General features: G+C 40.0%; 1 protein-coding gene across 1 annotated transcript in view; it reads right to left on the reverse strand.

Moving 5' to 3' along the window:
* The window catches only part of LOC149817782 (CAAX prenyl protease 1 homolog), a 77,914-nt gene that overhangs the window by 25,495 nt on the left and 27,668 nt on the right, over nt 1-24,751 (reverse strand). Inside the window, exons 5-10 of the mRNA XM_089984207.1 lie at nt 18,641-18,706; nt 18,372-18,470; nt 18,030-18,143; nt 17,719-17,829; nt 16,939-17,001; nt 14,566-14,658 (exon numbers count right to left, since the gene is read on the reverse strand). Of these exons, the coding sequence (XP_089840333.1) occupies nt 14,566-14,658; nt 16,939-17,001; nt 17,719-17,829; nt 18,030-18,143; nt 18,372-18,470; nt 18,641-18,706 (546 nt within the window). The remainder of the gene's footprint in view (nt 1-14,565; nt 14,659-16,938; nt 17,002-17,718; nt 17,830-18,029; nt 18,144-18,371; nt 18,471-18,640; nt 18,707-24,751) is intronic.

The following is a 24,751-nucleotide window of genomic DNA, read 5'->3' on the forward strand; positions in this document are numbered from 1 at the left end:
GGTTTTATATGGACCATAGACTTGGCCTGTGCCTCGGATGCTTATACTGCTCATGCTGCTTGAACAATGACAAGCACTAGACAATTGTTTCCATATACGCCACAACATTACCAACTAACTCTGCCTCTGCCCCCATTTTGAGGGCTGCTTTCCCTCTGGCTTCTGTTTCTGGTGGTACCTCCACCTCCTCCTACTATTGGAATCCACAAATTCGGCCCGCTGGGGGAATAGGAAGACTGAATTTATCCTATATATCTGCCATGCTACATTGGAGCGTGCAGTTACTGTGTTCAAATGCAGTTTCATGTACAACGCTTCACTGTTTGGACATCAGTGCCAGTTAGAAAAGTTGGAGTCGGCCAAAATCAACCACAATCTGATCATTTACAATCTGAAGGCTTTCGAAAGATTTGAGAAATTCCAAAACAATAAGACAGGATTTCAAGAAACCAAATTTTCTTGTCCAGATTCAGATCAATGGTTTCAAAAGGCTCAAGCCTCAGATAAAGTCCAACTGGATGTTTTTTATGGCATTTTCTATGTCACATGGGTATAGGTACAAGTACGGGTCCGTAGAGCTTGTTTGATGACCTGTCCAAGAATGGACAAAACGAATGAACAAAACAGACAGAACACATTTTCTGTCTGTTCTGTAACAACTGTACTCAGTCCAATGTTCGTTTCGACCCTACATGGAAGTTGTGTTCCTTATGTTCGCTGGTTGATTTACGTTGTGCGGACAACTTGGACACACATGGATAATGGGTCGGATAACTTTGTCTAGGATCATACAATCCGATCCGCCCCACCATTATCCATGTTTTAACATGTATATTATGGAATTTTGCCTCGGATATGGATCTCGAATTGGATCCAAATATGAAAAAAATATAAAACCGATGTAAAACAAATACACAAACCAGATTTTCGATATCCAAATGTGAAAAAGGTGCAAAGGATCTGACCCGATCCATGTAACTGATCCATGTAATGACCATGTAACTCTTTTTACATTTATCGGGTCTGGATACACCAGACCCGGACCCATACTGTAATGTAAACTTAAATACACAAGTTAGGCCACGATTTCTTTTTACTGAAATCGTGACAGCCGTAATCGATCTCTCTCTCCCTCTCTTCTCTTTCTCAACGCAGGTGCACAGGAAAACTTTCATGGTATCAGAGCGTAGATCCATCTAGGGGTTGAAGAGGATTCCAAAGGTGCGACAGATCAAAGGTTTGAGGATTCGTTCATCTCCCATCTTCTTTTCTTCTTCAGATTTCTTTCCTTCTACCTCCATCCCCAATCTTCATCTCTCGTTTTCTCCCTTTTCTCTTTTTTTTCAGTCTTTTATTTTCTTTTTACTGGATTCACGCCTCACGTGAATCCCTAAGTTGTTCACGAAGAGTTCACGTGAATCCTGGTTCACGATAACCATGTACATCAAAGAAAGGGAAAAGCTCATTTCACGCGAATGTCCTGTTTCACGTGAAACACTAAGATTAAGTTATAACCCATTCAATTTTTTTCCTGTGTATCCCTTCTTCTCTTTTCTGCGTATCCCTTCTTCTACTGGGCTGGATATCCAAGTCTGATCGTGCATTTCGGGCAGACCTGCAACATCAAATATGGGATTCTAAACCCTTTTGATGTCCAGCCTGCTGTGTGACAACCTCTTTTGATTAGACTCTCAGAACCCCTTTCTCGTATCATATTTCTTTTGACTGTTACGAGTGGGATCCACATTGAAAATACAGTCTGAATTTTTTATCTTTCTTTTCTCATTGCTTCCACATTGAAAATACAGTTTGAATTTCTTTTTCATTGCTTAAATATCCGACCTTACAAAAAAAAACTCAGTCTTGGAATACAGTTTGAATTTCTTCTGACAACCTCTGGTCGCCAATTTTTTGAGTTTCTCAGTCGTCAAAAAAAAAAAGGACGATCAACAAACCTCTCTGGCTGCAGACTGAGCACTCTGTGGATACTCTGGTAACACAAAAAGAGGTTCCTTTTTCTTGTTAAAACTCTTCTTCATAGATCTTCATTCCTCTTCATCCAATCTTTCTTCAAGTTTTCTCACTCAACTCGTTTCTGAAAAGTTAACTACCTCAAACTTCTTGATTTGGAAGAGACAAATTATTCCTTTTATAAGGAGTCAAGGTCTCTTAGGTCACCTTGATGGAACCACTCCCGCTCCACTCGAATTTGTTACGAGAGAGGAAAAAGATGACAAAGGAGTAAGTTCAATTGTGTATGTCAAGAATGTAGAGTACCTCAACTGGGAAAGGAAAGATCAGTCGGTGGTTGCATATATCACTTCCACCTTGTCCCAAGAGGTCCTTGTTGCAATTCCCGACAATTGTACTGCTCTGCAACTTTGGGAAAAATTGGTTTAAACATATTCACAAGTTTCGCAGGCACGAATGGTTTCTCTCAAGAGGGAATTTCAAATGCTGAGAAAAGATTCCAAAACCATCATGGAATATCTGAACAAGATGAAGACTATCACAGACCAACTTGCAGTTATAGGATGCACGGTGAGTGACAATGATATGATACAACAGACTCTGAGTGGATTGGGATCCGACTACAATATGATCGTCACTTCACTATTGTGTCTCCCTGCCCTTCCTACCTTTGATGAGTTGCGAGCAAAATTAATTCAGAATGAGATGACTCTGAAAGGGTTCTCTGAGGAATCTCACATTTACAAAAATTCTCAGGAAGTTTTTGCCACAGGAGTGACTTATGGTAGAGGACGAAGAGGACAAGGGCGAAGTGGACACGAAGGGCGTGGTCTGCTTCCCACTCCAAATATGTTAGCTCATGCGCAGGGATCAAGATCCATTACTACTTGCTTCCTTTGTAACAAAAAGGAGCATATCAAGGCGAATTGTTGGTATAATTCAGAGAATAAAGGAAAGGGTCCACAGACAGAAAACAAAAGGAAGTTCTCAAATAATGGAGAGATTAAAGATCTGCTGATATTTGCCCTATCAGAGTTGAAATTGAAGCAGAGCGATTAAGGCACTTGGTTTGTCGACTCAGGGGCAGCGACTCATGTGACAGGTGATGCAGGTAAGATTTCTAATCCCATTCCTTATTTTGGAAAAAGTAAGATTGTCACTGAAGATGGATCCCACCATCCTGTTTCTCATGTTGGAAAAAATGTCATTCCCATGTCATATTCCACTCTTACTCTTTCAGACGTTCTTCATGCTCCTAACATTAAGAAAAATATTGTCTCTGTTTCCAAACTTATTGATGATAATAATGCTTCAGTTGAATTCACTCCCTTCTTTGTGCAGGTCAAGGACCTACGCACGAGGGAAACATTCGTTGAAGGAAAGAGACGAGGCAATATGTATGTCTTTGAAGAAGTTCCTTGTCATGTTGTTCACCCTGTCCACCTGAACTCAAAGCCCTCATTAGAGTCGTGTTCATCCTCTTCTGCTAATGTTTTTAGTATTTCTGAATGTAATAAGTCATTCTTATGGCATAGTCGGTTAGCACATTATGGGAGTCATTTTATTGAGAAACTTGTATCTAATAATCTCATTCCAAAAGAAAGTCTCAATAGGGATGAAAACAGTCACAAATGTTCCAGTTGTCTTTCCTGCAAGAGTCATGTATTGTCTTTTCATTCCATTAATAAGAGAGCTTCAAAACCTTTTGAGATAATCTGTTTTGATGTATGGGAACCCGCCCCAATTGCCTCTGGATCTGGAAGCAAATACTATCTAATATTTGTTGATAACTATTCTCGATACACTTGGATATATTTCATAAAAAATAAGTCAGAAGTCTTCTCTTTGTTTCAAAATTTTCTTTCCCTTGTCAAAAATCAATTTTCTGAGTCCATTCAATTTTTCCAATGTGATGGAGGTAGGGAATTCTCATCCCGTGATTTTATTTCTTTTCTTCAAAATAACGGAATAGGAAGAAGGGTGTCATGTCCTCACACCCCTCAACAAAATGGAATTGTTGAACGAAAACACAGGCATATCGTTGAAAGTGCCATGAGTATGCTTCATGACAACAATCTTCCCATCAACCTATGGACAAAAGCTTTTCATTCTGCCGTGCATGTGATAAATAGACTGCCTATGGTTGTTCTGGAAAATAAGTCTCCTTATCACTGTCTTTTTGGAACTCATCCTAGTTATTATGATTTGCGTGTTTTTGGATGTGTTTGCTATGTGCATATCGATCAGTCCCTGAGAAACAAGTTTCAAGACAAGGCCCAAAAGTGCGGATTTGTGGGATATGCAGATGACTACAAAGGATATAGGTGTTATGATCCCACCAACAAACGCATCAGAACCTCAAGAAACGTTGTCTTTAATGAACAAAATTTTGATCACGGAGCTGACACAACGAATATGCCAACTGAAATTTACTATCCTTGGCTGAGCTCAGAACTTTTTGTTGGCTCCAATGAAGCATGTTCCTCAGATTGTGTGCAACAAGAAGGAGAGGTGTTTGAGAACACTGGGACGTCGGGGTCACAGAATGCAGAGGAAGTACTGGGCAGATACAAAGGCATTGTCGATTCTAGACAAAGACCGACAACATCAAGCCATTCAGATCATGTCTCAGTCGCCAATCCTGCGTCTTCTCATACTCTTGCAGACAGAAAATCAAACCGCATATGACATCCTATTGACAGGTGGGTTAGTTATAACAACTTCTCCTTGGATCTTCAACTGTTTTTAACTGCCATCAATAAGGACGAAGAACGCATCATGTATTATCAGGCAGCCGCTTCTATGAAATGGGTAGAAGCCATGAATGATGAAATGCAAGCCTTGCATGAATGTGAAACATGGGAAGTTGTTCCCAGACCACCTGACAAAAATGTTGTCGAATGCAAATGGGTCTATAAAATCAAGTACAAGCCAGATAGAACCATTGAACGATATAAGGCAAAGCTTGTAGCAAAAGGATTCACTCAAGAAGCAGGGCAAGACTATGATGAGACTTTTAGTCCGGTTGTAAGAATGGGAACGATTCAAATCATCATTTCCCTGGCTGTTGAACATGGATGGAAGTTGAGTCAGCTTGATATAAAAAATGCATTCTTATATGGGAATTTGAATGAGGAAGTATACATGGAACAATCCCCTGGATATCAAGAACAAAAATATAAAACCCATGTATGCAAGCTAAAAAGAGTCATCTACGGCCTGAAGCAAGCATCTCGCTCTTGGTTTGATAGCTTCTCGCTAGAGATTCAGAAACATGGTTTTTCACGTTCCATGCTGGACCACTCATTATTTATTTTTAAAGGCCCGCCTGTGACCACTCTATTATTAATTTATGTCGATGATATTATCATCACAGGAAACTCTGCGGACCACATCCAAGAAATAAAAGACCTATTAGGTCAAAGGTTCAAAATGAAAGATCTTAGAGTTCTACGCTATTTCCTTGGTGTAGAAGTTGATAACCAAGCTCATGGCTTGACACTCACTCAACACAAGTACACCGTAGATGTTCTTAGCAAGGCAGGCATGAAAGACTGCAAACCTCTGGGAACTCCGAGTGTACTTCATCAAAAACTTAGTGCTCATGATGGAGATCTGTGTTATGACCCCACCAGGTATCGTAGCATAATAGGAATGTTACAATACCCCATATTCACTAGACCTGATATTATTTATTCAGTCAATCAAGTGTCTCAATTTATGCATGCGCCACGTACTGGACATATGGAAGCAGTCAAGAGGATCCTTAGATATCTGAAAGGGACTATTAGGGATGGATTGATATATTTACCACAATCATATGGCCAAGACGAGCACAAAATTACTGTATATTGTGATGCAGACTGGGCAAGAGATCCTGATGAACGAAGATCTACATCAGGATATTGTGCCTTCATTGGAAGAAATTTAGTCTCTTGGAGCAGTAGAAAACAAAAAGCTATCGCTAGATCAAGCACTGAGGCTGAATATAGATCCATGGCTGCTGCCACTGCCGAAGTCACATGGATCAGGCATCTTCTAACTGAAGTAGGAGAAAAGATCTCCCACACTACCTTGCTCTGTGACAATCAAAGTGCCATCAACATGTCATTCAATCCAGTACATCACAGTCGTGCCAAGCACATTGAGATCAACCAACACTTTGTGAGACAAAAGGTTGAACAAAAAGATATTGAGCCTGAGTTTGTCAACACTGAAAGACAGGTTGCAAACATATTTACCAAAGGGTTAACCAAGGACCGCTTTTGGATGCTTAAAAGCAAGTTGTTCATGGTTCAAAACCATAATCAACTTGAGGGGGGGTGAAAAAGGTGCAAAGGATCTGACCCGATCCATGTAATGACCATGTAACTCTTTTTACATTTATCGGGTCTGGATACACCAGACCCGGACCCATACTGTAATGTAAACTTAAATACACAAGTTAGGTCACGATTTCTTTTTACTGAAATCGTGACAGCCGTAATCGATCTCTCTCTCCCTCTCTCTCTCTCTTCTCTTTCTCAACGCAGGTGCAGAGGAAAACTTTCAAAATGTTGTAATTGGTATCATATTGGATCATGGATCTAATTATGAGCGTATGTCAAAAATCATGGACTTTTGCCCCGAATATGGATCCCGAATTGGATCCAAATATATGTAAAACAAATTAGGGGTGTCAACAGGTCGGGTTTGGTTCGGACCCAGGTGGAACCAGACCTAGCCCCGATTTTCGGGTATGGTATCGGGTCCAGACTCGGGTCTAATCGGACCCACCATAAGAGAAATCGTACCTAGACCCGAAAAGAACTACATGAACCATACCCAAGCCAAACCCAATAAAGCAATATTTTTATCATTTTTACATTGAAAATTTGCGGGTCTTAATCGAGACTCAGGTCGCAGCCGGGTCTGGTATGAAATTTCACAAAATATGCTCGGGTCCATGTATTAATTGGACCTTCGGGTCCGAACCTGGGTGTTAATCGGGTCTTCTTATTTATCACCATACTCAGACCCTATATGGTTCGGTACGGCTCCGGTATGGGTAAGCCCCGATACATTGACACAACAACAACAACAACTACGCCTTCATCCCAAAACAATTGGGGTCAGCGATATGAACCAAAAAAGAAATTCATTTTGGGTCTTCCACATGAATCCTTTTCCTCCAATCATTTTTATCCAATGCCATGTCCTCGGTGAGGTTCAAAGCATTCATATCATTTCCTATCATCTCCATCCAAGTCTTCTTAGGCCTACCCCGACCTCTTTTAACTAATATATTTTCCCATTTCTCCAACCTTCTAACTGGAGCATCATTAGGCCTTCGCCAAATTTTTTTATATCCCAATGTTATAATTGGTAACATATTGGATCCAATTATGAATATATGTCCGGATTTTTGCCCCGAATATTGATCTCGAATTGGATCCAAATACCAAAAAAATATAAAACTTATGTAAAACAAATATGTCGAAGGGACGCTCATAGGAGGGAGGCTCGCCGGATGGATGCGGGTAGGAGGAAGGCTCACCGGAGAGAGGCCCACCGAAAGGACGCTCACAGAAGGGAAGCTTGCCAGAGGGACACTTGTCGAGGGGCTAAGAGAGAGTGATGGGAGGAAGAACAAGAGTTTGGGCAGCGAGAACAGGAGGGGGTCAGGTGATATTACCCGACCCATTTTTTTTCAACAGCCCCCTCATCCCGTTCTCGGCGTAACAAGGGGTGGAATAGTGGAACATCGTTCCAAAGATGCGACAGAAGTGCATTCCGTTCGTTGCATCCAACACATGTTAGCAAGAGTGTGATTTGTGGTTGTGCCTGAAAAAGGTGCAGGATCCGACTCGATCCATGTCACCGTCCATGTATGTAAAGATGTATTTAGTTATCGGGTTTGGATATATATACCAGACCCGACCCATAGTGTAATGTAAGCTTAAATACATGTTTAGGTCACGATTTCAACAGTCGAAGTCGATCTCTCTCTTTTCTCTCCCCCTCTCTTTCTCTTCTCTTTCTCAATACAGGAACACAAGGAAAATTTACATGGTATCAGAGCCAAGATCCAACTAAGGGTTGAAGTGGATTCCGAAGGTGCGGAAAATCAAGGTTTGAGGTTTCGCCTACTCTTTTCTTCATTTCCTTCAGATTTTTTCTCTCTACCACGATTCCAATCTCCACTTCTCGTTTTCCCTTTCTATTTTCCCACTTTTTTCACGCAGTGAATCCCTAATATCACGTGGATTTCATTTCCACGATTTGTTCCTTTAGTGGATTCACATCTCACGTGAATCCCTAATCAGTTCACATCTCACGTGAATCTTGTTTTTTTTCTACCACGATTTCAATCTCCACCTCTCGTTTTCCCTTTCTGTTTTCCCATTTTTTTACGCAGTGAATCCCACGTGAATCCCTAATCTCACGTGGATTTCATTTCTACGATTTCTTCCTTGAGTGGATTCACATCTCACGTGAATCCCTAATCTGTTCACGCAGGATTCAAAAAAAAAAAAAATTTGTTGTCCAGCCTGCTGTGGGACAGAAAATTTGTTCATTCATTTGCTCTCATTTGTTTTTTTTTTCGTATAAGCTTTTTTCTGACTGTTACGAGTGGGATTCACATTGAAAACTCAGTGCTTTCTTCTGACAGTTTCTGGTCGGTCTATCTTTGAGTTACTCAGCCAAAAAAAAAAAGGGGGCCATCAGCAAACACCTCTAACTGCAGACTGAGCACTCTGTGAATACTAAAAAAAAAGGGGGGTTCCCTTTCTTGTTAAAACTCCTTTTCATGGATCTTCATTCCTCTTCATCCAATCTTTCCTCAAGTTTTCTCACTCAACTCGTTTCTGAAAAGTTAACTACCTCAAACTTCTTGATTTGGAAGAGACAAATTATTCTTTTTATAAGGAGTCAAGGTCTCTTAGGTCACCTTGATGGAACCACTCCCGTCCCACTCGAATTTGTTACGAGAGAAGAAAAAGATGACAAAGGAGTAAGTTCAATTGTGTATGTCAAGAATGTTGAATACCTCAACTGGGAAAGGAAAGATCAATCAGTGGTTGCATACATCACTTCCACCTTGTCCCAAGAGGTCCTTGTTGCCATCCCCGACAACTGTATTGCTCTGCAACTTTGGGAAAAATTGGTTCAAACATATTCACAAGTTTCGCAGGCGAGAATGGTTTTTCTCAAGAGGGAATTCCAGATGTTGAGAAAAGATTCCATGACCATCATGGAATATCCGAACAAGATGAAGACTATCACAGATCAACTTGCAGTTATAGGATGCGCGGTGAATGACAGCGATATGGTACAACAGACTCTGAGTGGATTGGGATCCAACTACAACATGATCGTCACTTCCCTATTGTGTCTCCCTGCTCTTCCTACCTTTGATGAGTTGCGAGCAAAATTAATTCAGAATGAGATGACTCTGAAAGGGTTCTCTGAGGAATCTCACATTTACAAAAATTCTCAGAAAGTTTTTGCCACAGGAGTGACTTATGGTAGAGGACGAGGAGGACAAGGGCGAAGTGGACACGGAGGGCGTGGTCTGCTTCCCACTCCAAATACGTTAGCTCATGCGCAGGGATCAAGATCCATTACTACTTGCTTCCTTTGTAACAAAAAGGAGCATATCAAGGCGAATTGTTGGCATAATTCAGAGAATAAAGGAAAGGGTCCACAGACAGAAAACAAAAGGAAGTTCTCAAATAATGGAGAGATTAAAGATCTGCTGATATTTGCCCTATCAGAGTTGAAATTGAAGCAGAGCGATGAAGGCACCTGGTTTGTCGACTCAGGGGCAGCGACTCATGTGACAGGTGATGCAGGTAAGATTTCTAATCTCATTCCTTATTTTGGAAAAAGTAAGATTGTCACTGAAGATGGATCCCACCATCCTGTTTCTCATGTTGGAAAAAATGTCATTCCCATGTCATATTCCACTCTTACTCTTTCAGACGTTCTTCATGCTCCTAACATTAAGAAAAATATTGTCTCTGTTTCCAAACTTATTGATGATAATAATGCTTCAGTTGAATTCACTCCCTTCTTTGTGCAGGTCAAGGACCTACGCACGAGGGAAACATTCGTTGAAGGAAAGAGACGAGGCAATATGTATGTCTTTGAAGAAGTTCCTTGTCATGTTGTTCACCCTGTCCACCTGAACTCAAAGCCCTCATTAGAGTCGTGTTCATCCTCTTCTGCTAATGTTTTTAGTATTTCTGAATGTAATAAGTCATTCTTATGGCATAGTCGGTTAGCACATTATGGGAGTCATTTTATTGAGAAACTTGTATCTAATAATCTCATTCCAAAAGAAAGTCTCAATAGGGATGAAAACAGTCACAAATGTTCCAGTTGTCTTTCCTGCAAGAGTCATGTATTGTCTTTTCATTCCATTAATAAGAGAGCTTCAAAACCTTTTGAGATAATCTGTTTTGATGTATGGGAACCCGCCCCAATTGCCTCTGGATCTGGAAGCAAATACTATCTAATATTTGTTGATAACTATTCTCGATACACTTGGATATATTTCATAAAAAATAAGTCGGAAGTCTTCTCTTTGTTTCAAAATTTTCTTTCCCTTGTCAAAAATCAATTTTCTGAGTCCATTCAATTTTTCCAATGTGATGGAGGTAGGGAATTCTCATCCCGTGATTTTATTTCTTTTCTTCAAAATAACGGAATAGGGAGAAGGGTGTCATGTCCTCACACCCCTCAACAAAATGGAATTGTTGAACGAAAACACAGGCATATCGTTGAAAGTGCCATGAGTATGCTTCATGACAACAATCTTCCCATCAACCTATGGACAAAAGCTTTTCATTCTGCCGTGCATGTGATAAATAGACTGCCTATGGTTGTTCTGGAAAATAAGTCTCCTTATCACTGTCTTTTTGGAACTTATCCTAGTTATTATGATTTGCGTGTTTTTTGATGTGTTTGCTATGTGCATATCGATCAGTCCCTGAGAAACAAGTTTCAAGACAAAGCCCAAAAGTGCGGATTTGTGGGATATGCAGATGACTACAAAGGATATAGGTGTTATGATCCCACCAACAAACGTATCAGAACCTCAAGAAATGTTGTCTTTGATGAACAAAATTTTGATCACGGAGCTAACACAACGAGTATGCCAACTGAAATTTACCATCCTTGGCTAAGCTCAGAACTTTTTGCTGGCTCCAATGAAACATGTTCCTCCTCAGATTGCGTGCAACAAGAAGAAGAGGTTTTTTAGAACACTGGGACGTCGGGGTCACAGAATGCAGAGGAAGTACCGGGCAGATACAAAGGCATTGTCAATTCTAGACAAAGACCGACAACATCAAGCCATTCAGATCATGTCTCAGTCGCCAATCCTGCGTCTTCTCGTACTCTTGCAGACAGAAAATCAAACCACATACGACATCCTATTGACAGGTGGGTTAGTTATAACAACTTCTCCTTGGATCTTCAACTGTTTTTAATTGCCATCAATAACGACGAAGAACGCATCATGTATTATCAGGCAGCCGCTTCTATGAAATGGGTAGAAGCCATGAATGATGAAATGCAAGCCTTGCATGAATGTGAAACATGGGAAGTTGTTCCCAGACCACCTGACAAAAATGTTGTCGAATGCAAATGGGTCTATAAAATCAAGTACAAGCCAGATAGAACCATTGAACGATATAAGGCAAGGCTTGTAGCAAAAGGATTCACTCAAGAAGCAGGGCAAGACTATGATGAGACTTTTAGTCCGGTTGTAAGAATGGGAACGATTCAAATCATCATTTCCCTGGCTGTTGAACATGGATGGAAGTTGAGTCAGCTTGATATAAAAAATGCATTCTTATATGGGAATTTGAATGAGGAAGTATACATGGAACAATCCCCTGGATATCAAGAACAAAAATATAAAACCCATGTATGCAAGCTAAAAAGAGTCATCTACGGCCTGAAGCAAGCATCTCGCTCTTGGTTTGATAGCTTCTCGCTAGAGATTCAGAAACATGGTTTTTCACGTTCCATGCTGGACCACTCATTATTTATTTTTAAAGGCCCGCCTGTGACCACTCTATTATTAATTTATGTCGATGATATTATCATCACAGGAAACTCTGCGGACCACATCCAAGAAATAAAAGACCTATTAGGTCAAAGGTTCAAAATGAAAGATCTTAGAGTTCTACGCTATTTCCTTGGTGTAGAAGTTGATAACCAAGCTCATGGCTTGACACTCACTCAACACAAGTACACCGTAGATGTTCTTAGCAAGGCAGGCATGAAAGACTGCAAACCTCTGGGAACTCCGAGTGTACTTCATCAAAAACTTAGTGCTCATGATGGAGATCTGTGTTATGACCCCACCAGGTATCGTAGCATAATAGGAATGTTACAATACCCCATATTCACTAGACCTGATATTATTTATTCAGTCAATCAAGTGTCTCAATTTATGCATGCGCCACGTACTGGACATATGGAAGCAGTCAAGAGGATCCTTAGATATCTGAAAGGGACTATTGGGGATGGATTGATATATTTACCACAGTCTCATGGCCAAAACGAGCACGAAACTACTGTATATTGTGATGCAGACTGGGCAGGAGATCCCGACGAAAGAAGATCTACATCAGGATATTGTGCCTTCATTGAAAGAAATTTAGTCTCTTAGAGCAGTAGAAAACAAAAAGCCATCGGTAGATCAAGTACTGAGGCTGAATATAGATCCATGGCTGTTGTCACTGCCGAAGTCACATGGATCAGGCATATTCTAACTGAAGTAGGAGAAAAGATCTCCCACACTACCTTGCTCTGTGACAATCAAAGTGCTATCAATATGTCATTCAATCCAGTACATCACAGTCGTGCCAAACACATTGAGATCGACCAACACTTTGTGAGACAGAAGGTTGAAGAAAAAGAGATTGAACCTGAGTTTGTCAGTACTAAAAGACAGGTTGCAGACATATTTACAAAAGGGTTAACCAAGGATCGCTTTTGGATGCTTAAAAGCAAGTTGTTCATGGTCCAAAACCATGATCAACTTGAGGGGGGGTGAAAAAGGTGCAGGATCCGACCCGATCCATGTCACCGTCCATGTATGTAAAGATGTATTTAGTTATCGGGTCTGGATATATATACCAGACCCGACCCATAGTGTAATGTAAGCTTAAATACATGTTTAGGTCACGATTTCCAGCCGAAGTCGATCTCTCTCTTTTCTCTCCCTCTCTCTTTCTCTTCTCTTTCTCAATACAGGAACACAAGGAAAATTTACAGTGCTGTCCCAAATCACGCCCTAAATAAGCCATCAAAAATTATGGGTACGAGGACACAACTATATATATATATATATATATATATATATATATATATTTGGGAGATTGGGGGTGTGGATGATATTTTGGGAAGATTGGGGTGTACATGATTTTTTAAAATAAAGGGAGGGGGCATGAAAGTTTATAAAATAAAATGTAAAAGGGGTTGTCCCTTTTTATTTCTCTCTCGAGGCTTCGACAAGAAGATGAAGGAGAAGAAGAAGACAAGGCCCAAGTCTCACTCTCTCTCTCTCTCTCTGAGTAAAAAAAAGCTGGATTTTGGGTTGAGTCCTAGTTGGACCTGACCCACAACGTATTTGTGTCGCACCTTGTACCATACCCGTACCTAGGCGTGTCGACACAGGTATGTGGGTAGTTTGCTATGTCTATGCTAATATGGCATTTTATATACCTCGCTTGGTCTCACCCTATCAGCATTGTGAGAACTGATTTAAGAGGACTCTTGATTGTTAAAGTGTGTGTGTGTGTATATATTTCTTGATGTAATAAGTAAAACACATTAGGGGTAGTCTAGTCATTTCACTCTATGTATTAGGATGTGCCCATTAGAGGCACAGCAGTAAATTGTTTTAGGCATTTTAAGAATTTTTTCTTTTTGTATATAAATGTCCTTTAGCCAAAAGCTAAAGGGAATTTATGCCTTTTTCGATAGAGTCGTTGGGACCAGAAGCCTAGGTATATTTAGGTGTAAATCATGCTCATTGTTTGATTAATTATGTAGTGAAAAACACAAGGCAGTAGCTAGGCACCAGAAGCCTAGGTGCCTATAGAAGACCTAATAAAAAGTTTATTTTAAAATATTAAACTTTATGAAAAGTATGAAAATTCTAAAAAATCAACATGGAGGATGCTAACCAGATGCCAATGAACCCAGAGCCAAAGATAAACCCAGTGGTCCTGCTAAAATATTTAAGATCATATAACAATTAAGTTGGTATCCTTTTCTCCAAAAAAAAAAAAAAGTATCCAGCAGTTTTTGTAACATTCTGGTCTAGTCTCTGGATTTAAACCTTAAATTGTAACACTCAATTCTGCACTAAATTTTTAGAAAGTAACATGAACATTGCACATTTACATTTTTATTAACTAGAGCCACAATTTGTGATTGCATACATAAGGCCCATGGTGACAATTTCATGTACCAACAAACTATCGAATAAAGCTAAGCTAAGCATAACTAACATAAAAACTAATCAAACAAAGAATATGAACAAACACTTCAATATTACATGATCACCTTCTAACATGAAAGTAAACAAACCTGAACAGCAATGAATGAGTACATTGTATGGTTAAGTTTCCAATGCCCCAATTCATGAGCAATGATAGCAACCACTTCCATCTCATTTTTACACTGAAAAAGTTCCAAAGTGCAAGAAAAATTAGCATTACACAAGAAACAAGGATCAATACCATCAGAATAATCATTAACGTTCAGAACATGATATATCAGCACCATGACGCATTAAATTTCAACTTCTTATCGGTAGAACACATTAAACTAACTATAGCATCAGAAGTAAATGATATACAGTATATACCTTTATTTCCATGATTTCTTGCACCAACAATTTTAAAACTCTAGGCAGCTTTCCATTCAGCCCTCACAAAAATGTCGAAAAGGGTTCAACTCAAGGCCCACCAGAATTTGGATCCAAATTCAGATTATAATTTTCCAACTCATGAGAAAATAAATGGCTTAATAATGACTCATGATTCAGCCATTTCTTTAAGATCGCTCACTACAAGTTTAGGCACAGTCATTACCAGGACAAAGCTGGGGTGCAAAACACTAACTACTTACACCAAATTTTTAAGATGGGAAGTAGCGCACTACCATATGCAGATGACGTTTACTGAAGATTCTAAGCAGAAGGAACATGTAGGAGCATTGGTTGAGGTGTGCATTTTAGTAGGTGACACCATGCATATGGAGAAACCAGCAATGATCATGAGATGAAATTGTGTATAGCAACATCTTTTATTTCTTTAAAAAAAAAAAGTTCCTGTAGATGTGTGCACAAATTTGGCCATGACTTCCAATGCTCTTTTGGTCTAGCGTGCAATGACCCTTTTATCACTAATCCATTTGGAGGTAAGAAAATGGATAAACCCTCTTGTTTTTTATGATTATTACTGATTCTTGCTTTCAATCACTTGAAAATTGGTGGAAATGCCACTTACACCATTTTCCCTTTCACAAAGGAAAGGCGCCTGATGCACAATAATCGTCCACTTAGATGTGAATTTTATTCTCAGTGTGTGAATCCTTGATCCTTTAAATGACTAGCTACAGACATGATCCATGGTGAGTGCACCATGTCCACCATCCATGATATACATTTGTGCTGGGTAGAGATGTGATAATTGGGTTAATAATGATAAGAAAATTTATGGTAGCAAGTCTAGAAAGCCATATGATCTTTGATAGGAAGGAGATAAGAAATGAGATGCGAATAGTTTGCATATCTTGAGACCTTTTGGATACGCTTAGTTATTTTTCTGTCAAAAGATAAAAGGGAATAAAGAAAGGTGAAAATGATAACGTTGTAGACATTTACGAGGTTAACGTTGTGCTTTCAGATGAAATAATGGTTGTCTGTAAAAATTGTCAAAACTATCTACCACAAGCATGCATTTTATACTCACTGAAAATTTATGGAACGTTTTGTATGTTTTCACCAAAGATGTGGAGTTGTTTTGTATGTTTATCCTCATGAGCTCTCAAAAAGCATACACCGAAAGATAGATTTACTACCACAAAGCATAACTAACTCGCCTAGAGTGATGTCGCGGACTGGCCAAAGTGTACCAAAGCCCAATTGGTGTGACAGGTGTAAAACTAGACAAGAACTCACCTGAAAAGGGAACACATTGTGTTGTGCTAATGATAGCATTGGCAGTAAACTAGCTATGCAAAAGCAACCTTGAGGTCATAATCTAAGGACTTTGGCTATAGATAAGTGCAGGTTAATAGGTTGGTGATATAGAGATGTGTAGGCCAAGGACTTTGGCTAAGGATAATCCTATGTTAATAGGTTGTGAGATAGATATGTGTGTTCCTTTTGACTCTCTTTGACTTAATGTGGTCCATATTCGTGTGTCCACAAAGCAGAACACCAAGAGAGGAGGTTAATGTCAAGTCATCAAGCTGATTTTACTGCAGGTCCAGCCCTAGACTCTTGTTGACTGCTTGTGAGTGGAACAAGATAATGCGAATTGAAGCTAAATATGCCCTATGCATTTTCTCTTTTGTAATAAACTAGAAACCAAATCAACCTGGCATTAAAAAATTAGAAGCACAAATTCAACAATCAGATACTCCCATGCCATCCATATTTTATGTTCACTCCACGTTTTAGATTCATGGCCTTATATCTCCCAAGATTTCAAGACCTGTATGTTCCTGTTGCTGAATCATAACCCTTCAACAAAAAAAACAAAAAGTTTGATGCTTCATAAAGTTTTACATGGAAAAAGATAAAGAGTCAATACACAACCAGCCATAGCCAACCACTTCAAATTTTCACCGCTCATATTCGATAGAACCAAATGGCACATAATCTGTGAAGTGAATTGGAGATCTTTAAAAATATAAACAAAAGATGATAGAAATTCTTAGGAACCACCATACCTGTTGAATCAATGTATCATAAAGAACAATTCTCTTGTTATTGAAAAAGCCATACATATATGCCTGCCAATAAATGAGAAAAAGAAATATTTCAATACAACATGGATATTAAGACCAAATACAGTGCATGTGTCAAGGAATACTCAATCCATAAGAATACTGGTGGTAATTTATATGAACAGAAAGAAGCTAGTTTAAACGGTTCAATTTGATACAGGATATAGTTAAGAAAACCAATCTGAAGACAGCCACCAGTAATAAAGGGTGAAAAAGGCAACATTAGGGCCTCCTCCAAAATGTCCAACAAATGTCTATCAAGCTTACACGAACCATTTTACTGACATGTACCATTTGCAACAAGCTGCTCCAAATTGTCTATCATTTGTCATTTTTATAATATAGCAGTCAGCATATTCTGCTTTCTTATCTCATCTTTGTGCTGAAGATATATATGCAGGCTGATATCATACTCAACATTTTGCAAAAAATCTTTAATGTAGAGAATGGTCTGAAAAGGTTTGACAAAATGTTTAATATTGAAGATTGTAGAAATTAGTGAAAAAATGAATAAAGTATAGAATAGAGGACTATGGACTCACTGGTAACCACACACGAGAAAAAACAAAAGCATCTTCCAAAACTAAGGATGGATCAAATTCTGATAACACCTCAAGAATCATACTGACTCTACATATGTAATTAACCAGAACAGTGAATCTACAAAAAGTAGCATTGATATAAAAATAAAAATATAAGATATGGTACAAAACCTATGCTCACATTACTATGGCTAGATCTTGTGGATCCATCAACTATGAACAGTTTCTTTAGAGGGAACTTCAGTGAAGAAGCCAGTTCCTCAATCCTCTGACGCAACTCACCTTCAGGAAGCTTTTGGTGAAAAGATGAAATAAGATAAATAAGTAAGCATGTGAGGAAAAATCAATAGTAGACAGATTTCTACACCTTTGAAACAATAAGCCTTCAAAGAGAATGGTAACAAATGTTTTAAGCACCAGTTGATTCCATGGAGCTACCAAAATACATAAACATTAAATTGAGTTCTAATAGAAGTAGAGAAAAACACTCACAGGGGTAAACTTATTGAACAATGGCGCTATCAGGATAGGATACACGGTCATCATCAAAAGAGACAGCACAAACACAAACGCCCAAAGATATATTGCCAAGTATGGGCCCCCTTTCTGACACATAAACAAGCAAAGTTAACATTTTTATTAGGAAACACACAAAACACACTCTCCAATTTACTTGAAATATACTAAATCCATACATCAAAATTAGGAGAAAGAAATAGCTCCCTACTGGACAGTTACCTCAAAATGTTATAGCAATTAACATAATAAAGATTCAAACTTTACCAGAGCATGCTATGCAAGCAGTTTAAAATGTCAACTTATCATTAATGATACCTGCACTATTACAATTATTGCAGCCACAATAGGTGGACCAAGTACAATTGATAAACCCATTCCCTTGAACATGTCCCTGAAGAACAACCATATTGTTTGCTGCAAAAGAAAGAAGTGAAATCTCAGTTAGAAACCTTAACAAGGGCTGACAAAGTAAAGACGAAGATTCATATTGCCTCTAGAATACTTGATGTAAAGAGTTAGTAGAAGACAAAAAGTGGTAGAAAACTACTATACATGAAGTAAAGATATATAGAAAGGAGACAAACTTTATTAAAGCCATGGCGAGCCTCAATTACAAAGGTTGAGTACAGTGAAAATGGCAAGTCAATTATCTGCAAGATGATAATGAGAAAATCAGTAAAAATAACTTGGAATCATAAGAAACTGGAGAAATGAGTACAAGTAACTAGTTCAGAGAAAAATTAAAGTACTGCAACGGAACTTGATTGGAGTTCATAAACATCAAAGGCTCAATAAAAAAAAAGGAGACAAAGAAATAGAAGAGAGAAAATTTTCCAAGAAATTTGACAGTAAAAAGCACATTGTACACTTGTATGTCTATGTGTACCTATGGAGAACATCAATCATTTATATAGAAATCCAATTAGAGATAAAAGACAACATAAAGTTAGTTTTGAGGGCCGAAAAATATTATGGATAAAACCATTCTCAAGCATAACAAAAAGTAACTCTTAGAAGGCATATCAAGCTTATCCTTGCACAAAAACATCAGAAAAAAAGTTCATGTAATATCGCGTATTTTCGTACTTAGTCATTTCATGAGATTTTTGAAAATTTGGCCAAGTCTAGGAGAAAAATCGTTCGAGGCTCGATTTTTAGACTGATGTCTTTGAGTCCAAGCTTGGCACGGGTTCCATCGACAAGGTTGTAAGGAGCCAATCGAAACGAGATAAAGAGTTTTATTTTTGACCTTTAAATTCAAGAAAAATCGAGTTATTTTCGGGCAAAATTCAGAATTTGGTATTCGTGTAATATATCGTTGGATGCGTCTCGGAATTCTGAGCGCAGCGATGTTTTGTTTTCCTGATTTCCAGTTTCGGTTTGCCCGAAAATCGTGTTTTTCTAAAAATTAAGCAGTTTGTCGATATGGATCCGGAGTTGGATTAAATTGGATCCAAGGCTTACGATCTGAACTAATATGGATTTGGGTCTTATTTAAGTCCTACTTAAATCTGGATTTGATCCAGATCTTGATCCAATTTTTTTGGGTATGGGTTTGAATCTTGGATCCGGGTCCAAGTCCAAGCCCAACGTTTTCCTAGCTTTAAATTGAATATAAAGCTTTATTTTGGGTTTAAATAAGGCTAAGCCTTTTGGGTTAATTTGGTTATTTTTGAAAGTTTTTAGATATTTTTAATTAATTAATATTTAATAATTAATTAATTAAATAATATCAATTCCGAATTTGTATTTTTGGGTTGAGTGGGACTCTCTAAAAGAGTCCCTATTCTTACCTAAGAGGGGTTAAGAGGGTTTTAGAAAGGTTGAAATTCTTAAGAAAAGAAAAGTCAACAAAAAAAAGAAGAGTTTCAAAAATTTTAGAAGATAGCCATATGGAAAGAGGGTTCCCTATTGGGGAACTCTCTTAGAGAGAGAGATGGAGAAAAGGGGGGGTGTCACCCCCTCTCCCACTCTTTATTTAGAAAAGAGAGAGAGAGACAAAAAAAAAGGAAAAAGAGAAGAAGAAAGAGGGAAAAGAGGAGAGGGAAAAAGAGAGAGAGAGAGAGAAAGGAAAGGAGAGGAGAAAGGAAGAAGGGATACCTTCTTCTCCGATGGTCCAGCGACCTTTTCCACCATTGATTTTCTCTATTTTTCAATTTCTATCAAAGGTACGTGTTCTTCTTTTGTCATAAGTAAGAAATCGAATGCCGATTCGATTCTCATGCTACACCATGATAAAAAAAATCATGGTGAAATAGTAGATCTATGTGATCACTCTATGATATACGAAATAGGATGTATGGATCCCTTTCCATGCGCACGTTTTTTACTCTTTTCCTTCTTCAAAAACAAAAAATCTGTGCATATTTATTTCTGTGTTAAAACAGAATTTTTAAGTAATGCATATGCATCCGTTTAATGCCTAGTCTTTGTGGAAATCGGTTTCTATGGGTGAATCATGTCATGTACTGAACAAATGCATGAAACTATGTGTTGAAATGGTGGTGTATGCATGTTTTTTTTCCAGAAAGCATGTAAGTAAAAGCATGCTGGTACAAATCAAATGTTGTCTAAAATTTGCTTTTCATGCCTATGATTTTGTATAGTGCTTGCATAGTTTTCCTTTCAAAAAAAGAAGAAAACAAGGTATATTGCTGTTTAGGGCCAGCCGACCTATAGTCGGCTGAGTCCCTGAAGCAGTCAGCCCAACCGACTGGGTCGGCTGGGTGGGTTGGCTGCAGGCCAGACCCAGCCGACTGGGTCATGGTAACAAAAAAAATTTGTCCTTCTGGGGCACAGGTCAGCCGAGTGATACTCAGCTGACTGCCAGACTCTGGCAGGTGCGCTCTGCTGTGCCTTGCCAGGCCCAGCCGACTGGATTGGATCAGAGACCAGCCAGTCGGCTGGGTGCCGACAGTGCCTTACAAAAAAAAAAGTTTTTCTTTTTCTGTAGGCTAGCTTAGCTGTCAGACCAGCCGAACCCAGTTCGGCTGGCTTGACAGGCCGAGCTATGTGGACAGCTGAGCCCAGCCGAGTAGTCGGCTGGGCATATGTTGAAAAAAAAAATGGATGAATGAAATATATGTTTTTGAAAACCGAGTTCTTAAAAGCTAAGAGAAGACTTGCTTTAACAGGTGGTTGACCTGTTTGGGTTCAGCTGGAGCAGAGTTGAACCCTAGTCAATAAGGTCGACTGGGCTTGATAAGCCAACTACAAAAAAAAAAAGTATTTCTATATATTACTTGATGTTATTTAAATCTGAAACTTTACATTTGGTATGCATGTTAAATTCCAGATCAGGGTTATGCACGTGTATTAATTCTAATACATGTTATGAATGAAAAGTTTTGGGTGTTGAATTGATGTGATGTGCTGAATCAAAATAATGTATAGTTGACCCATATATATGTGCCTAATTGAATAAATGTGTTGTGCACGAGTGTAGCTACATGGAAATTTTGTGAGCATTTGTAAAATCTGAAATTTTAGATTTATGTTGCATATGTATTAGTTGCTCAAGGGGTCACATGTTTAAAGAGATCCCTGAATGTAAACTTGCGTGTGACATAAGTATGTGATTTGCATTTGCCATGAATAAATGCATTGAATTGAAGCCATGCATTTGACATGAATGAGAATCAATTGGAAGCATGCGATGAATATGAAGTTGTGGACTCATGCACATGCATATGCCCATCATTGTTTTATGCGCATCTTTAATTGGCGTACATGAATATGCATTGTGAAGCATTCAAAGGTAATGCATTGTGGTATGTTATTCAAGGTTTTTGCATATGTTGCATCGATGATCGAAATGAATCATCGCGGGTCTGGTGAGCCTCGAGCTTTGAGTTGCACCTTTTTTATTTACTTTAAATGCATCGCAAAAATCATATTTATTTTCATTGCACTATATTGCACTGTTTTATGTGTTTTCAGGGGCGGGAGTCTCGTGATGGTTCTCGCAGGGGTAGATGCGAGTTTTTGCCTTTGTTTTTGCATGCTGAATTGCAAAACTCAATAATTGGCTTTAAATAAAAGATAATGAATAAGAACAGTGTAATATACGTTCTAGGATCTCTCATCGGAAGAATGGAAATCTTAGAGTTTCGGTTTTTGAGGACCACGAGGATACAAAAACTTTGTGTGCTTTACTTTGACCCCTAAACCCGATATTGAGGTTCTTTTTCCTGATCACGGTTTTAAGGAGAGTCTGTCACTTTACCTAAGGGTGGTGTGTGCTGTTGTTTTGATATATCAAGAAAGTGACATTTGTGGACGTGGAGGGTCTTTGGTGTCCCGTCATTAGATGTGGAAGTCTAATGTTCCGAAGGTGGTTCGGTCAAGGGCTAAGTTTGAAACCCAGTAATAAAATACAACTTGTGTGCTAAATTACCCTGAGAACTCTACTTGACCTCAAAAAATTTTACCTGTTTCGTGTATCCGCGGGCAACGATAATTAAAAAAAGTAACTTAAATTGTATACATTTAATAGGGCATGCATATAGAAATGAAAGCTTTAATGAAAGATAATAAAGTGTTCATGCATTGCACATAAATAATGCATATTCCTGCTATACATTAGAACATGCATATTTTACCTGTTTCTTTAATTGTTACATGTTGGTGGATGCATGATGGTTAATTTTTAATGCATGTTAAATGACTTGCTTACTTAAATTGTGATCCCTGTTATTGATTAATGTTCTTTCATGCTTAATAAATGCTCTCTATTGCATGAATATTTAATTGAATAATGTAAATGTCATAATTGTATTTTTCTGAACTATTGCATGAAATTGTATCTGTGTTCTTTAGCTCACTTGTTTCATTAGAAGTACATGAGCCCCTGTCGAAAACAGCGTGGCGGCAAGGGGCCAGCCCCTGCCGACAGCAACGAGGCAGCAGGGGTTGAGCCCCTGCCGACAACCACCAGGTGGCAAGGGCTGAGCCCCTGCCGACAACCACCAGGTGGCAAGGGCTGAGCCCCTGCCGACAGCACAAGACGGCAGGGGGGTCAGCCCCTGCCGACGGCCACGAAGTGGCAGGGGCTGAGCCCCTGCCGACAGCAACGAAGTGGCAGGGGGGCAGCCCGTGCCGAAAGCACAGGACGGCAGGGGTCAGCCCTTGCCGAAAGCACAGGACGGCAGGGGTCAGCCCCTACCGACGGCACAGGACGGCAGGGAGGCCAGCCCCTGCCGAAAGCACAGGGCGGCAGGGGGCCAGCCCCTGCCAAAAGCACAGGACGGTAGGGGGGCCAGCCCCTGCCGACGACCCCGAAGCGGCAGGGGGGCCAGCCCCTGCCGAAAGCACCAGACGGCAGGGGGGGCCAGCCCCTGCCGACAGCCACGAGACGGCAGGGGCGGGGCCCCTGCCGACAGCACGAAGGTGGCAGGGGGCCAACCCCTGCCGACAAGGAGAAAGAGATTAGGACGGGAGGTGACAGGGAGGGCAACCGACCTCCCGTCGGTTTCCCTATCACCCACAGGGTGAGGGGGGGTGTCGCAGGGGCCTCGGTCCCCTGCCGGCACTCCGGCGAATCTCAGATGAAAAGGGAACGACAGGGGCCCCATAGGCCACCTGTCGGGCCCCCGATGGGCACAGGGGAGGCCGCGGCAGGGGCTATGAGCCGCCTGTCGGCCTCCCGGCGAGGTGACAGAGAGGGGGGGGGGGGGGGGGGGGGGGGGGGTGAGGAAGAGAAGAGGGAGGAGAAAAGGGAGGAGGAGGAGTGGCGTACCTGGGAGGCGGTAGACGGTGTCAGCGTGAGGGGCAGCGACGGCGGCGAGCGCAGAGAAGGAGGGGGTCGTCGCGAGGAGATCGAGGGCGGCGTGCTGGGGGCGAAGGGTTGTGTGCCTTCCCCCGCCCCCCTGCAGTGCTTTTAAAAGCCTCAGGGGGAGCGATGAGGTTTCCCCTAATCTCCCCGAAATCGTAGGTGGAGGGGGGGGGGGGGTGCGGCGCTCGGGAAGGGGTTTTCTCAAAATCCCCTTCTCGAGTCGAGTTATCTTAAATCCCTATCGATGGCGGGTCCGGACCCAACCCGGCTCGGGTCCGATAATTTTTTTATTTTTTTTTGAAACGTGGGTTTTACACACGATGGGTTTACAAGATCAAATACAAACCAGATGGGAGTGTTGAGCGATACAAAGCTCGTCTCGTAGCAAAGGGATTCACCCAAGAATTTGGACAGGATTATGATGAAACCCTTAGTCCAGTCGTGAAAATGGGTACAATTCGCATTGTTCTTTCATTGGTTGTAGATTACGGTTGGAGAATAAGTCAGCTAGATGTGAAGAATGTCTTTCTTCATGGGGATTTGAAGGAAGAAGTATACATGGAACAACCGCCAGGATATATAGAAGTAGATTCAAAGGAATATGTATGCAAATTAAATTGGGCTCTCTATGGACTGAAACAAGCATCTCGATCTTGGTTTGAAAGTTTCTCCCTAGAAATTCAAAGACATGGTTTTTATCGATTGCAATTTGATCATTCTCTTTTTATTCTTCGAGATAAGGAGTTTACTACCTTCTTGTTGATATATGTTGCTGATATAATTATTACAAGAAGTAGTGAAAACCATGTTCAAGAGACTAAAGATCTTATGAGCCAAAGATTCAAAATGAAGGACCTTGGAAACCTTCAGTACTTCCTTGGAGTAGAGGTGGATAATCAAGGAAATAAGCTTACTTTGACCC

The sequence above is a fragment of the Nuphar pumila genome, chromosome 13, assembly GCF_984573655.1.
Source record: "Nuphar pumila chromosome 13, dmNupPumi1.hap1.1, whole genome shotgun sequence".
NCBI classification, from domain to species: domain Eukaryota; kingdom Viridiplantae; phylum Streptophyta; class Magnoliopsida; order Nymphaeales; family Nymphaeaceae; genus Nuphar; species Nuphar pumila.